Below are 14,781 nucleotides of genomic sequence, written 5' to 3'. Positions count from 1 at the left end.
TACCTATCCACCCTCCAAGGCTACTTCTTGCAATCATCTGGGGGCAAGCCCATCCCTGCACGGTGTGCGAGCTATCTAGAACCCACAGTCTGAGGTGGATCACTCACCTTTGTAAGGGAAGTCTACGTATCTGTCTTCAAAAATGACAGGGAGCGTGTTCCAGTCGCCGTCTATGTCGAGGCATTCAGCTGGCAGGGGGGGCATGCTGCTGAAGTAGTCCGAATTGCGAATTTCTGTCGAAATCTGCCCGTGATTTTGGATCCTGAGACACCAGACACAGAAAGGAAGTGCATGTATGCAGATTTCTCTAGCATTTATATCAGCTATTTAGCAGAACAGATCAGGGGAGGACCAAACCTGGCAGGCAGGACAACATTTTGAAACTCAGGAGCCTGAAGTTAGGCATTGCATTTAGATCCATAGTGTGGCCCTAAGAAATGGCTTTATTTGCAAATGCTGAGCAATGACTCCAAGAGGAGTTGGAAGAAGGAGGTTCTCAGAAGTAGGCAGGGTTGGACCGTGATATATTCATCAGGGGAAAGCAGAAGAATCATAGAAAAGTAGGGCTGGTAGGGACTGAAGAGGTCATCTAGGCCAACCCCCTGCTCTGTGGTAAGATGGAGCATACCTATAATATCCCTTAGAGATGTCTGTCAAACCTGTTCTTTAACACCTCCATAGATGAAGACTCTCCAAATAGCCTCTTCTCACCTTTCTCCATCCCAGCACTGAGAATTTCCATCCCCCCTTTAGTATCTATTTGCAAGGAGCATTCTCGCTCCCCTCCCATCTCTTTGCTATTCTTTCTGCAGGGATTTCTCGTCATCCTAGCAATTACAACTAGACATGAGAAAGAGGATGGGAATGGTTGGGGGAAAGGTGAGGTCATGCTCATCGTTGGCTAGACACACCCTAACACTGTAAAAGGATGCTCTTCTCGGTGCAATAAACAGCTGGAAGGATAAAGCTGCACGCTTTTGGGCAGGTGTGGCTCTTCACTAACGTCTTTGGAGGACTGTAGCTAATGGGAAATTAGCTCATTATGGGCTTGATTTGATGAGGTGCTGATCCTCCATAATTCCTGCTGACATGAACTGGAATGGTGATGGACCTGGAAAATCTGGCCCAATATGTTGCAATGGCAAATGTGAATTATCTCCATGTGATCATAGGACGATAAGGCTGGAAGGGACCTCACAAGACCATCTAGTCCAGGTCAAGGTAGGATCGTCTCTGCCTAAACCATCCCATCTAAGTGTCTGTCCAAGCTGCTTTTGATATCTTCCAGATACAGAGAATGCCACCACTTTGACGTGTCCCAATGCTTGGCCACCCTCACAGTCAGAAAGTTCCTCCCAATCCTTAATATAAATTTCCTCTGCTGCAGCTTGAGGCCATTGCTCTTATGCCCACAAACAAAAACCCATCTCCATCCTCTCTATAACTGACCTTTAGGTATTTGAAGACTGCTATCAGATCCCACCTTAGTCTTCTCTTCTCCAGAGATGCTTTTCCCTGGGGCATCACGACAGAGATGGAATAAGTAAACCCACCCATTACTTGTTGCCCACTCACTTTTAAGAAGGATATCCTCAAGACATGTTCTCCGTCTCCCCAGAGATTGCTGCCTCTCTAATATAAAGCTACCACTTCCCTTCCAAGACCTTCACACTACCATGCTATAATGTCACCAACTTCACCGTGTAGCGTGTCGTGTTTGGCAGCCCTTTGTTCTGTAACACTAGAAATACAGACATAAATAATATGGCTGCCAAACTGCTTTTCTCCTGGAAGATTATTCCTTATTGTTTTAACCTAAATTGAGCATCTTCTTTAAAAAAATTACCTTTCAAAGAGTTTGGTGAAAAAACAAGTAGAGAAAGCAGGCTTACTACACAAAGTGAAAAGATGGAGGAAGGCAAATGACAAGCAAGCGATTTTCTCTCTCATCCTAAGACCCAATCCTCAGTGGGAGTTTGGCCTAATTCAGGATCACAGGATCAGGGCCAGGCAGTGCCCTGCATTACAGTAGAGATGCTGTGCTGCATCTCCTGAGGCCTTATGCTGCTGTTGCAATGCCTGGGTTTTTTGCAGCATGCCAAGCTCCAGCAACAGCTCTCCCTTGCAGTAGCCCTACTCAGAAGCTTTGCAGCCCAGGAGACACCAAAGGGCTGAATGCTATTTGAACCTCCTCCTCAACTTCCCCTAAGTACACATCCCCTGCATCCCAATCATGCTCTAAAACACTACTGCAGCATATCACCATCACCCACAGGCAGTGTAAGATAAAGCAGTGGTCTTAGAGGTGGGAGGGAGAATCTGCGTCCCATACATCTTGGCCTTTGTCAGCCCTTATGGATATAAGTAGGAGGCACAGTTTTGTCTTTTCTCTCTCCCTGCTCCACAGTTGAATGGCAAACTGACTCTTAGGGCATTTTTAAGGCAGGAGAAATGCAGTCAATCAACCATCCCACAAACTGCTTTTATCCCTGTTTTATACTGCATGACAAGCACCAGTGAACTGAAGCAGAGGATGAGATAAAACATCTCAGCTTCTTGCATCAAAGACCTTTATACCCACATAGGGAATTAAGAAGGAACTGAAGGTGATAAAGGACACTGGCATCTCACCAGGGAGCTAAGGACACAAGCCTGGACCTCACTCCATATTCATGCCAAAGGCTGGCCTCAGTAACGCCCAACTATACCAAGTCACTGAGGCTGGGGGATCAAAGGCAGCTGGGTGTTTCTAGCAACATCCCTTTCTTATGCTGGCCACAGAACTACAGAAATGGGTATGCCCTAGCCACATTGATGGGCCACCTCAGCTGGGACAGTCTTTGGCTGCTTCTTCTTTGGACACTGGCTCAGCTGCAGTGAAGTACAGCAGGTGCAATAGAGCATCCCTGCAAGAGGGTGATGCAAAGCTCAGAGTTAGGTTTGGATCTGAATTAGAAGTACAGGGATGTTTGAGAGCAGGTTGGGGGGCTGTTTTCATTAGTCATGTAGATTAACTAGAGATGATGCTGAGAGAGCCCAGCCAGAACCCGTGACTGGCATACTCTGTGGTTCTCTAAGGAGGGGGCAACATTTTTCACCCAGTTACAAGATCTAACCCCACCGGCAGGTCTACACAGACAGACAAGGGGAGAGGCCCAGGCCCATATTGTTTTGAACAAACATGAACCTATTCAAGCTATAGTGCAAGTGTAGTACATGGCTGAATCACCACACTAGCACATGGTGGACCATATCTCAGCTAGGCCTACTAAGTGCCACTAGTACAAATAATAAATACTAATGATATGCAGCCAGAACAGGGACTAGCCAATAATGCACTCTAAACAGCATTACTAGTAAGTCTCACTTCACAGAGGAAATATGAAATAAATACAGGAAAGGATGCAAGGAGCACACATGCTTCAGTTAAAGGGAGAGCAGGCTACAACAGATGAGGGTGGAAGGTGCGCATTATCTAAACAACAGAATAACAAAGCAGCATGGGATTAAAGGAAGATGTTAACATAAAACCAGCTGCACCCATGATCCATGTAGTGAAATATCCTCTCTCGGACAGGAACCACTACCAGATGCCTCTGAAAACTATCAAGAAACCACATAGCAAAGCATTTTAGGAACGATATGCCGGTAAGCAAAGTTTCTTCTAGCCCCCATGCTTTGCTGATTGGTTTCTACCAAAAAGCACTCATCTATTTCCACCGTCTCTAATAAAAAACGTGAATGCTCTCCTTAGCCACATACAGGCCTAATTCTTTTTAGAGTTTATTAAGCTTTGGGCCTTCGTGACATCAGACAGTGGTGAGTTGCACTGGGTAACACTGCATTGTGAACAAAAGTTTTTTTTTGTCCGTTATAACCATGGTGCTTTTCACTTTTGCTAAAACGTCCCCCAGCCCGAATTCTCCTCCAGCCTGTGGGGAAAAGCGCCTTTCAAAAGCAAAATCTTTATTCAGTTCATCCCTTTCTTCTACCAGATAGAGATGCAGGCCACAGACCATGCCAGGCAGCAGCAGGATTGAAGGCTTTCCACAGGAAGGAGCTAGTGTAGCAGCACACGGATGTCAGACGTCTTGCCATCAGATCTAGTTATTCGCTGTGTGATAACTGGAAATGACAAGCCTTGGACACGGCAGAACAAAGAAAAGCATCGGCCTAACTCAAACAAGAGGCTTGGCATCCAATTACTTGCTCCTTGTGCTTATACACATTTCTGGATCCTGGATGCATATCTTGTCAACGCTGGCATCTCGCCCACGAGCTCCCTTTTGCTCTTTCACAGTTACCTTGGTCCAAATGTTTGACCGTAAATCCTTTCAGAATAATTAAATAAAGGACATGCACAGAAACCTGTTTCCCTCCTGCCTGGGCATGCTGTATTGTTCTGATTACAAATTGAATCTACATACAAGGTGACTCTACATTTTCAGGTTCTTTTAAAGGAAAAAAAAAGAAAAACAGCTTTTTCCTCCAAATAGAAATCACTAACTACAGATGAAGTCCTTGAACTGCTACTCCTTTATTCGATTCCCTCGTGAAATTTTTAACTAAGGAGAAGACTGGAAGGATTAAATTTAGTAAAAATACTAACATAAAAGCATCCTCTGTATGAAGGATAATATTGCTTGAGGTTTCTCATAGTTGTCTTCAGCCTAGGATCCCAAGTCAATACCCATCAAGACAAATATCTGGAGTCAAATGGACTCTCTCTGTACAGCTCATGTCGTGTAAAGCCAAACCCCTACATCCGAAACCCTAGTTTAAGAGGTTCAAAACCCCTAAGAGTCCTACTTTTCTGAGGGATGTGGATGTATTTACATCACTGTTATGTGCAGGTGTCAGGTCCAGTTTGACCTCTCCTAACACTGTGAAAAAATAAACTCAGCTAATATGTGTTTTCAAAGAACACACTTTGCACTTGTCTTTTAAAGACTTTAAAATTGAACTTCATCAATGTTTTGGTCTAGTGCTAGGTATCCAGGTTGCAGCTGTATTGGTTTAGAGGAAAAGGCACTCGTTGCAGAGATGATATTGTTTATTAGACCAACAAGATTTTTTTGGGAAAAAAAAAATCTTTAATTGCAGTCAGTTGATAGCCCAGAGGAGTTTTCCATCTATTGACTCCTCTGTGAAATCCTATGAAATGCAAACTTTCATTTCTACCCACGAGAACTTTTACAATCTTTTCTCTGATGCCTGATGAAGGACATTTGATCCCGAAAGCTTGCAGTTAAAGATTTTTTTTTGCAAAAATCTTGTTGGCCTAATAAAAGATGTCATCTCTACTACAAGTCTTGATTGCCTTTGGTCTAGTGCTGGAAATTTTCAGCATTCTTCATCTTCCTTGAGTAAAAAATGCACAGTCCACTCTGTATAGAAAAAAAAAAAAAGAAAGACACCGAAGACCCACACTTCTGAAATACATGCAACTGCTAGCTCTTGTGGGCTGTCCCCTGGCTACAAGGACTGTCCCAGAGCTGGGAGCAGAAGAGATCTGGCCCCAATGCCATATCTACGTCTGAGAGGAGAGGAGCAGTTTAGTGGCTAGGATTCAAGAGACTTTTCTTGAACAACTCTGCTAGGGAATTGCTGGTTGAGTTTGGACAAACCACTTCCTCAGTAGGTACCTTTGTCTCCTCTCCCACCTTTCGCCTTTCTTGTATATTTACATCCTGGGACTTCCAGTGGAGGGACAGTCTCTTTCTGTGGGTGCAAGTACGCGGAGCATATTTTCTGTGCAAACTCTAGCAGAATAGGGCTCGATCCCGGCAGCTGCCTCTTGATGCATCACAATACAAATACGCTCCAAGCTAATTAAAATCTGACGGGCAGGTCTTAATTAGTTTTTATGTCTACGGCACCCAAGTTGTGTTAGACGCCTCAAATAATAATAAAAAAGGTCATTTAAAAAAAAAGGTCAACGATTCTCTGTATCCGCAGTGGACAGGACAAGACTAATGGTCTTAACTTGCAACAAGGGAAATTAAGAAGAGGCATTAGAAGCACTTTCTCACTAGAAGTGCGGTTAATCTCTGGAGGAGATTCCTTGGAGAGGTTGTGGGATCTCTATCTGGGATATTTTTTGGAGCAGGTTAGACAAGCAATTGGCTGGGGTTTAGTCAGGGATGACCCTGCCTTGAGCATGGGTTGGACTAGATGACCTTCTTCCAGCTAACTTTTTTGTATTCTATGCTACACATAGAAAAAAAACAAACAAACCAAAAAACAGGATGTTCCCAGAAATACTTGAAGACTAAAACAATACTGCAAATATTTATGGTCCAATGATTGTTCCACTCAGCCTCACACCCAGGACTGAAGGAGAAAAGGTTAATTCCAGTTTATGGAAAAACTGTAGCTACTAGTGCCAGTCCAGAGGACTGCGAGTTAAACTTCTTGGTAAGAGTACGAACCCCAATTTGATCCAGGTTTGTGTACAACTCGGAAGAGGACAAGCAGTGGTCTGGTCTCAGAGCGATTCAGACTATGGAGTAAAGATCAGTTGTTCTCAACCCTTACAGACTCAAAGCACCCCTCATTAGACACAAGACACTCCTTGGAAAATGCCAGCTCTTAGTTTTCACACATTTTTTCACTGTGGAAAAATACAGCAGGTTTGTTTCTGCTGCAAAAAAAAACTCAGAAAGATCACAGCAGTCAGACTGTTCTGGATTCCCATTTGAAATTTCTGGGTTTATCACGTGACTCATGTTTATACACCTAAGAGTGCTAACATTACACGATATCCTGGGGCACCCTGGCTGAAAATCATTGGTATAGATATACAAATAAATTACTGAAGGATAAAAGGAGGGTAGGGCTTGATCATGTATCAGCTGCTCCACACTAACTGGTCCTGAGCATATTGTTACCCACGGGAATAAGGAATGCAACAGAGGCCTTGGCACATGGGTAGGCAAAGTCCCTATCGCAGGGGTGGGCAAAGTCTGGCCTACAGGCCAGACAGGCCCCATGATGGACTCTATTTCCCAACAGCCCCTGTGGCTGTGGCTCCTGGCTGCTGCCCCCAGTCCCATCCTGCTGCCCAGGCACTCTGGCCTATCCACCCACCTTGGTGGAGTTGTTCAAGAAAAGTCTCTTGAATCCTAGCCACTAAACTGCATGATATCTTGAGGACATCCTAGTTAAACAGCTGTTAAGTATTTATCACAAATTCTTCACTTAGCTGAGGAGAGGGTCTTCATGATCAACCCCTTCATTAACATATACCCATTCAGGATGTAGATAGTTACGTGTTATTAATAATTGTATATGTACTATTATAAACCCAGGGGAAGTGGGAAATCACAGACCCGAGCTGTTGGAATAACTGAACAAGAGCTCAGCGTTCCTGGGGTTAGGCCTGCACCCATACTCCCAGGCATATGTTTTTTGCATTTCCATTGCTTGATCTGAATGCTAATATCTGGAGTCAAATGGACTGGCTCTGTAGGTCTCGTGTCACGTAAAGCCAAACCCCTACATCCAAACACCCTAGTTTAAGAGTTCAAAACCCTAAGAGTCCTACTTTTTTTGTGAAATGTGGATGTATTTACTTCTGTTTAACTTTCCGATAAAGTGATTCTCTTGAGAAGAAACAGGTTTTTTCTCTCTTTATTCCAGGGATAAAGTAAGTTCCCTTTGTCTCATATCGGGGATAGATTGCTTCCCTTAAAGGGTGGAAGTTGAACAGTGATAACTAAGCCCTCAATGAGAGGGGGCTACCACTTAATCCAGGGTAAGAGCACATACAAAGGCAGTTACCACAAAAGACTTGACACATGGCAATTTTCCACCCCCGTATATCCTAGGGCAATTTGTTTGCATATCCATAACCTATATTTGGGGTTCCATATATACGCTCTGGCAGCAGTCACTGGTGAAAAGAAAAGCCCATCTGTGGTCCTTCTGGCTATGTCTCTTTTACTGGCACCTGTGGCCTGGGCTAGCCCTATACAACCAGTCCAAGCACTACTGAGGTTCCAGTAATGCTACAGGTTTGTGCTACATCTATTCACAACATGCTAGACTCTGCACTGAATCTGAACCAGCATCTCTATTTACACCTGAGGCAGCTACAGATTTCAGTTCCTGTTTTCTTTTTTCCAATCTGTTGCACTATAGAAGTCTCCTAAGAGCTTGCAATTCCCCTTAATATTTAATTCGACTTTTCCCTGTCACTAATCACATCAGCCCAGCACTTCTGGCAAGTGCTTTTGTTTCACTTAATTGAAGAGGACAGTTACCCCCTGTATGACAACTGTATCTGTGAACAGTTGTTTCCTCATCTGCAGAGTAAGCGTAGCCCTCCTATGCCATCCTCAGGCAGTGCCTTCTAGTTTCCTTAACTTTTACTACATTTGCTGCTTTCCCCTGAACACCTATTTAAATATTCTAGCAGTGAATCCTGCCCTCAAGACAGCTCCAAGTGCCCCGGCTGAGGACAGCAGGCTTGCTCAGCTGTATCCAAAGGAAAAACACGTCCCTATGTATTTTTACATGCAGCAGGCTCCAATTCCATTCCCCAGCTGGGACCTAAGCAACAGTGTCAAGCAGAGGGAAATAATTGCCTGCCTTGTCTTTCATAACACACTTCTGTGAGTACAGCCCAGCGGAGCATTTATTTGCTGTGACACTCTTGCACTGTTGCCTCCTGCGCAATTTATCATCCTTTCTGAGCTCAAATCAGTCCTATCGTTATTAGTGCCAGCCTGGCGTTCTCCCTATTCTTCTGTTTTCAGGTCCTGAACCACTTTATTCAGCTATACTTCTAAAATCCTGGGGCTTTTGCTAGCTATTTGCTTCTTGCTTCAAGGATCCTGTCTGCCTTCATGGATCCCCCTGTGCTAAACAGAGTTAAGTTCCTAATAGAGTTCACCTGTTTGTAGAGAGTACAGGAGAGGAAAGGCTTCTTATGACCAGTCCACATAGGACACATGATGCAAGATTTCAATCCATTCCCCCCTTTTGCTTTATCTCAATGATTCAATGGATCAGTGGACCATTATCACATATGTAATCGGAAGAAAAACATCCTGTTGTTGTCCCCGGACAAGTTTCCAGAGTTTTGTGCATCACCAGCAGCCCACAGAGCAGAGGTTGGGAACAGCTGGAATGGATCGTAATTCTTTGAACAGAACCAACACACACATCACCGGTGTCTAGACTAGAGATCACAGGTCTCTAAAGCCTGAGTGAGAGACTGCACACTGTAATATTTTAAACAGGCACCTATGGATTTACAATACAGTGGGTGCATCTACACATGGTGATTTTAGGCACATTAGCCATTTTTAAGGCACATTAAAGGCACAGGTCTACATATGTGCGCCCTTAATGTGCCTTAAAAATGGTGATTTTAGGCTAATCACACCTAAATTTAATACCTGCATGAAGCAGGTAACTAATCATGCCTAAATTTGATAAGGCACCTTAAACCACGTGTAGATACCATAAGGCACCTTAACGCTATATGACTGAGTGGGCTGGAGCCAAACCCGCAGGACCCCATGCTGCTGCCGGGCACCGCCAAGAAGACTTGGTGGGTGCTTCTGCAAGGTGCAGATGCTGGAGCGGCAGTTCTGGCAGCAGTGGTCCCTGTCAGCATGCGATAAGTCAGCAAAGTGGGCAGAAGACACAAAGGCTCCTGTCAAAGCACAAGGGAAAGCCTCCCCAACCCCCGTGACTCCCTGCAGGAGAAGGGGGTAGCACAGCATGGGCAGGGCCTTTGCTAGAGGCTTCCCCATGCCTTTCCTTTGGACTGTGTCTTGCCACAGCACCCATGACGACTTTCCCTACTCCACCCACCTCCATCCCAGGCAAGCTCCTGGCCTCCATACCACATGCTGTAGGTGGGAGAGGTGAAAACCCAGCCAGCAAACCTGCCACGAGGGAGGCACAGGGGAGCCACTAGCAAAGGCCCCACTTCCCCCCTGCTGGGAGTCATGTCAGGGCCTTTCCCTTTTGCTTTGACAGGAGCCTTCATGCCTCCTACCCACTCTGCCAACTTACTGCATGCTGGCAGAGACTGCCGCTGCCAGAACCACTGCTCCAGCGCCAGCATCTGCACCTTGCAGAACAGCACCCGCCGCATCTTCTTCTTGGGGGCACCTGGCAGCAGCGCAGGACGCCATGAGTTCAGCTCTGGCCCAATTTTATCTGATGTTGGGGAGGCAGGAACACAGGGAGGGGGTTAGAGCCGGGGCTGGGAGCAGGGCCAGGGTGACTACATCCAGGGGACTGGAGGCTCCCACCCCCTCGGCCGGCGCTGGGCTGCACAGCCTGTCTACGCTGCCTTGGGCTTCCAGGGGCTGTCCAGGGTGCTGACCAGGGCAGGCTGCCCAGTGAGCCACCTTAAGGTGACTTAAGGTGTCCATGTGTAGACGTGCACCTAAATCACCTTAACGCACCTTAGGCTAAGGCTCATTAAGTTTAGACATGAATACATTCACATGTAGATATGCCCAGTGAGATCAGAATAGGCCCAGCATTGTCTGTATGAAACCCAAATGCCCACTGAGCAGGTTGAGGAAGAAAGGTGCAGGCCCAGGAGCATAAGAAGGGAAAAAAAAATATCATTGGCAGGAGGTCTTGCACAATGAATTTGAAAGAACTTCCTTCTTTTGGTGCCCAAGTGACAGGGAAGGGAGATGAAGGAATGACTTACAGGCTTTCCTGAAAGGTCAGTACAGCGGGCTTCTGGTGCTCAGCAGAGAAGAAAGCTTCTGAGAATCTTCTTACCTGGATAGAAAACACACAGATTAAATGTTAGGACTTTTTAAAGAGGATGGGTCCACACATCTGCAAGAAAGTGGTGACCATAGGGATCAGGCTTCAGGTGCGTTGCAGCTGTTTTGCAGCATTGTAGGGGAGCTGAAGCTGTTTTGCCTCACTGGAGTAGCACAAAGCAAGCAGCGTGCTCTGGCGAATATGCCTCAAGATGCTCGGGGATTGTTGGGACTGAAGGAAATGCCCCTTGGAAATCTATCACTCTGCTCAAACACACACTCCATATCTTTGCTCCGACGCTGCACAGCTGTTTAACTCAACAATTTTCCCTGCGGGTTTTAAAATGAGGGTAATATATTTCTTTTTCCCTGCAACTTGCATAGCAATGGTGAATTTACTAAATGAGAACAGTTAACAGTCACAGTAATCTTTGACATTAATATTTACAGTCCCTCCCCAGAGAATAATGGGCACTTTGTACATGACACATGGGCGAATAAGCCCTACAGGACCAGAAACGCATGCATCGGTGTCACGATCTTTGCAACTGAAAGCTCTCCAACTCTTTGCATGGACATTAAGATCAGCTCAGCAATTCTTAACCAGTTGTGAAATAGCTATCGTTGGAAGTAGCTGGCAAAGCACAAAGTGTGAAATAAGTTATAAAAAATCAATACTGCTATCTGCTCAGAAACAGGCCTTGGATTTCAGTCCAATATAATATGGAATCCAGCATATCAAGCTGCTAAATTCTAGTCTGTGCTAGTATGTACTGTAGTAATTTGTATTACAGTATCCTAGAGTGACCACCAAAAACATGCATCGTAATGGTGCAGCCTCCTCCACCCCAATCCCCAAGCTGTCTTCTGACAAACCGTTTTTCTTTCAGTACATGAATGTCCCTTGCAAAAAGGCAGTTTAATAATATTACTTTCTATTTGAATCTCTCAAAGCACTTTCCACAGCTGGTCAAGCATAATCACACCTGCTTGATATATGGGAGAACAGTAGCACATAGAGGATGATGGTGACATAGAAAGTTAGTAGCAGCCACATCTAAAAACCCAAACTCCGCTTCTAGGTATCTGCTGTAACCATGAGACAAAGCCACTTCTTCAGCATAAAGGTTGCATAAAGAAGGTATTTCTGCTTTTTACCTTTCCCTATAAAGAGGTTAGAGTTCTTACATAAGATACTACAGCAAAGCAAGGCACTTAAGCACCTGCTTAACAAAGCAGGCAAGCAATTCCATTGAATTCAATCTTAAATTAAGTGCATGTTTAAAGTAGAGGTCCAGTGCTCTTATCAATGTTCAGTATCAAATATACAAAAGCCAGTAGTGACTACTTTCAAGTTGGTCCTACAGGTACCTCCACTTAAGTGCTACATCTGCTAAAAATTAGGCACTGGCCACAGGAAGGTAATACATACCAAGAAAACCATGATTCAGAGGGCAAGGATCAAGAAGAGAAAAGGAACGGGGGTACGTGCATTTCTAGCCTAGCGATGAAGGCACCGCCTAACGAATGAGAGTCCTGAGTTCTCATCTCTGTTCCCAGGACTGTTTATGCATTTTACATTACCCAATTATTGATTAAAAATCTTAAATAACCCCAAAAGCAGGGGCTTGGACCAGGTCTTCCCCTTCCCAGATAAAAGTTTATAATGTTTATGACGCAAAATTATTAATGCAGCCCCTGGCCCCAGAAGCAGCCCCCGTTACATCAGTCCCAGCAGAGATCTTCCTTCCTCTCTCCGAGATGGGCTTCGCTGTGTTTTCCCACTGATGGAACCATGACAATACCCAACTTCCTTTTTTCCCATTACTTTTTCATATGCTTGCAACAAGATATTTGGCAGAATTTGCAGATTTGTTGAAATCCGACAGGCTGCACTGTGACCACTTCTGCTATAGCCTCAAGTTTGCAACTGCTGTCCTCCAGGTGCCTTAGCATCCATGCAACCCCAGCTCCCGTGACCCAACTGAAAACCTGTTGCTACTGCAAAGGCAAGGTCATTCCTTGCTCTTATTTGTTAAGGCAACAGCAGTGATGTGATAGTTGGAAGAAGCATTCAAAAAATGCCACTTGTTATCATTCACTTGTACATGTGGGGCCAGTACGAGGCCTTAGGCATCACTAGAGCAGTACACAGGAATTGCATATAATGCTCGACAGATTTCTTCCTGTAAGGTTGTTCTCACCAAACCCAAAATGGATTATATTGCATACCCTTAATGTGTGATGCTCCTGAGTAAGATAGGCTGTGATGTCTGGATGGAGTGTCACCACCTCCAGGAACTGAGTCCATAATGCCAGAAGATGGGAGCAAAGCCAGGTTAGGTCCTTGCTTATCTGTTCTGCTATCTTTTCCGGATTGTTCAGCAGCTGGAAAAGAAGAAGGAGGATGTTTGGTATCAGGCCAGTGATATGAAACAGAAAGAAGCTGGGCAAGTCTATATGAGACGCTAAATGCTCAGGAGACTAATTACTGTGCATTAGTGTGTCATGGCAAAAGCCGTGCTATGGCACTAATGCACAGCAGAATTCGTCTACTGTGCATTAGCATCAGTTAAAAGGCATGTGCTGGTGGTACAGAGTAGTAGCACTGGTTACTGCACACTTAGTTAGTACCTGTTATTACAGGTACTAAACTTAATGACTGGTAACCACAGCACATTCATGGACACGTAGACATGCCCACTGAGACATCAGGTTAAGATTCCCTTTAAAAAATAAAAGGGATCTCAACCATGAACTACAGTGATTCATTTTTCCTAACAGTGAATACTATTCCAGAGCAGGCAAGTTAATCTAAAATTATTTCTTTCAACGCATTTCTTTTAGTACAGAAATGGCCATGCTGGGCAGAAGTGGCTGTACAAAACAGCTGAGTGGGAAGTGGGCAGAGTGCTACACATAATTGATATTTCTTATTGCAGGTGGAAATAGGTGACTGCAGAAAATAGTTGTTGATTCCAAACTATCCACTTGATGGTGCTGCTAACTCTGCAAATGTAGAGTGATGAGCCATCTACCTTGAGAACCACATCGTTTCCATCCATGCCAGGACACTATATCACTTGTATGGCTTTTCCTTAAAAAATATAAGTATCTCCACAATACCAACTGCAAACACATACAAGCATTTTCCTTCTTTCTCTGCTGTACTTGTACAAAATTGAGAAATGGGTACCAGGCTGGTGTGTTTTCCTTCCTAGTTTTAGGGTTGAAAGGGACCTCAATGGACCCCTAGTCCAACCGCCTGCCTGCATGGACAGGATGTACTGCTCCTAAAACTACTGTTATTTATAAACTCCAACATCTGCAGCATAGTACAATAATCATATCTTTGGCTCCTGGAGCCTAAATAAGTCTTCCATAGGTCTCTAAACAGTAATTACAGCACTTGTGCCCTACAGTAAATGGATTTGTACAATGTCTCTTGCACAATGGGGCTTTGATCCGTGTCTAGGGACCCTATGAACTTTTTTAATAGTGGGAATTGTTTAAAAATTCTCCTTGCTAGACAATCCCTTTCCATCTAGCACGTGGATCCTGCTCGACATGTACAACATTGTTACACAAGCCTCTGCCCAAGGCTGGTAGCATCGAACCATAGATCAGGATTCAAAGTAAATCCTTCCCGGGAATATGTATGCAATAAATGGGGATGTCCATATTGTACTTAACAGTACTTAGACTGTTAAGTTCCCGATCCTGCTGATTGTTCAGTGTGGACAAGCCCCTGCACTAATTTGGACTACCGGTAAAATTAAAGGGGCATCTGGACAGCTGAGTTAGTCCTTGCGTGTGTGAGAAAAGTCCCTGCACTGTTAATCAGAGTATTTACTACTGATTTGAAACATTAACCCCCGAGTTATTATTCACCTCAGACATTACAGTACAGCCTTCAAAGAGGTGGCTTATTAAACTCAAATAGCATGATAGCTATTTTCCCCAGCTTATTGACTTTTAACCTTTTCATCATCTATAGTGAAAAAAAAGGCGTGAAAGGTCAATGTCAAGCACTAAT

At 44.6% G+C, this 14,781-nt stretch overlaps 1 protein-coding gene across 1 annotated transcript in view; it reads right to left on the bottom strand.

Moving 5' to 3' along the window:
* The window catches only part of FAM135B (family with sequence similarity 135 member B), a 296,951-nt gene that overhangs the window by 21,506 nt on the left and 260,664 nt on the right, over positions 1-14,781 (bottom strand). The window contains exons 10-12 of the mRNA XM_014611456.3: positions 12,978-13,133; positions 10,685-10,758; positions 108-262 (exon numbers count right to left, since the gene is read on the bottom strand). Coding sequence (XP_014466942.2) covers positions 108-262; positions 10,685-10,758; positions 12,978-13,133 — 385 coding nt within the window. The remainder of the gene's footprint in view (positions 1-107; positions 263-10,684; positions 10,759-12,977; positions 13,134-14,781) is intronic.

Source organism: Alligator mississippiensis, chromosome 3, assembly GCF_030867095.1.
Source record: "Alligator mississippiensis isolate rAllMis1 chromosome 3, rAllMis1, whole genome shotgun sequence".
In the NCBI taxonomy this organism is placed as follows: Eukaryota; Metazoa; Chordata; order Crocodylia; family Alligatoridae; genus Alligator; species Alligator mississippiensis.
Note: the sequence above shows the minus strand (reverse complement) of the source record. Positions and strands in the feature narration are given on the sequence as shown.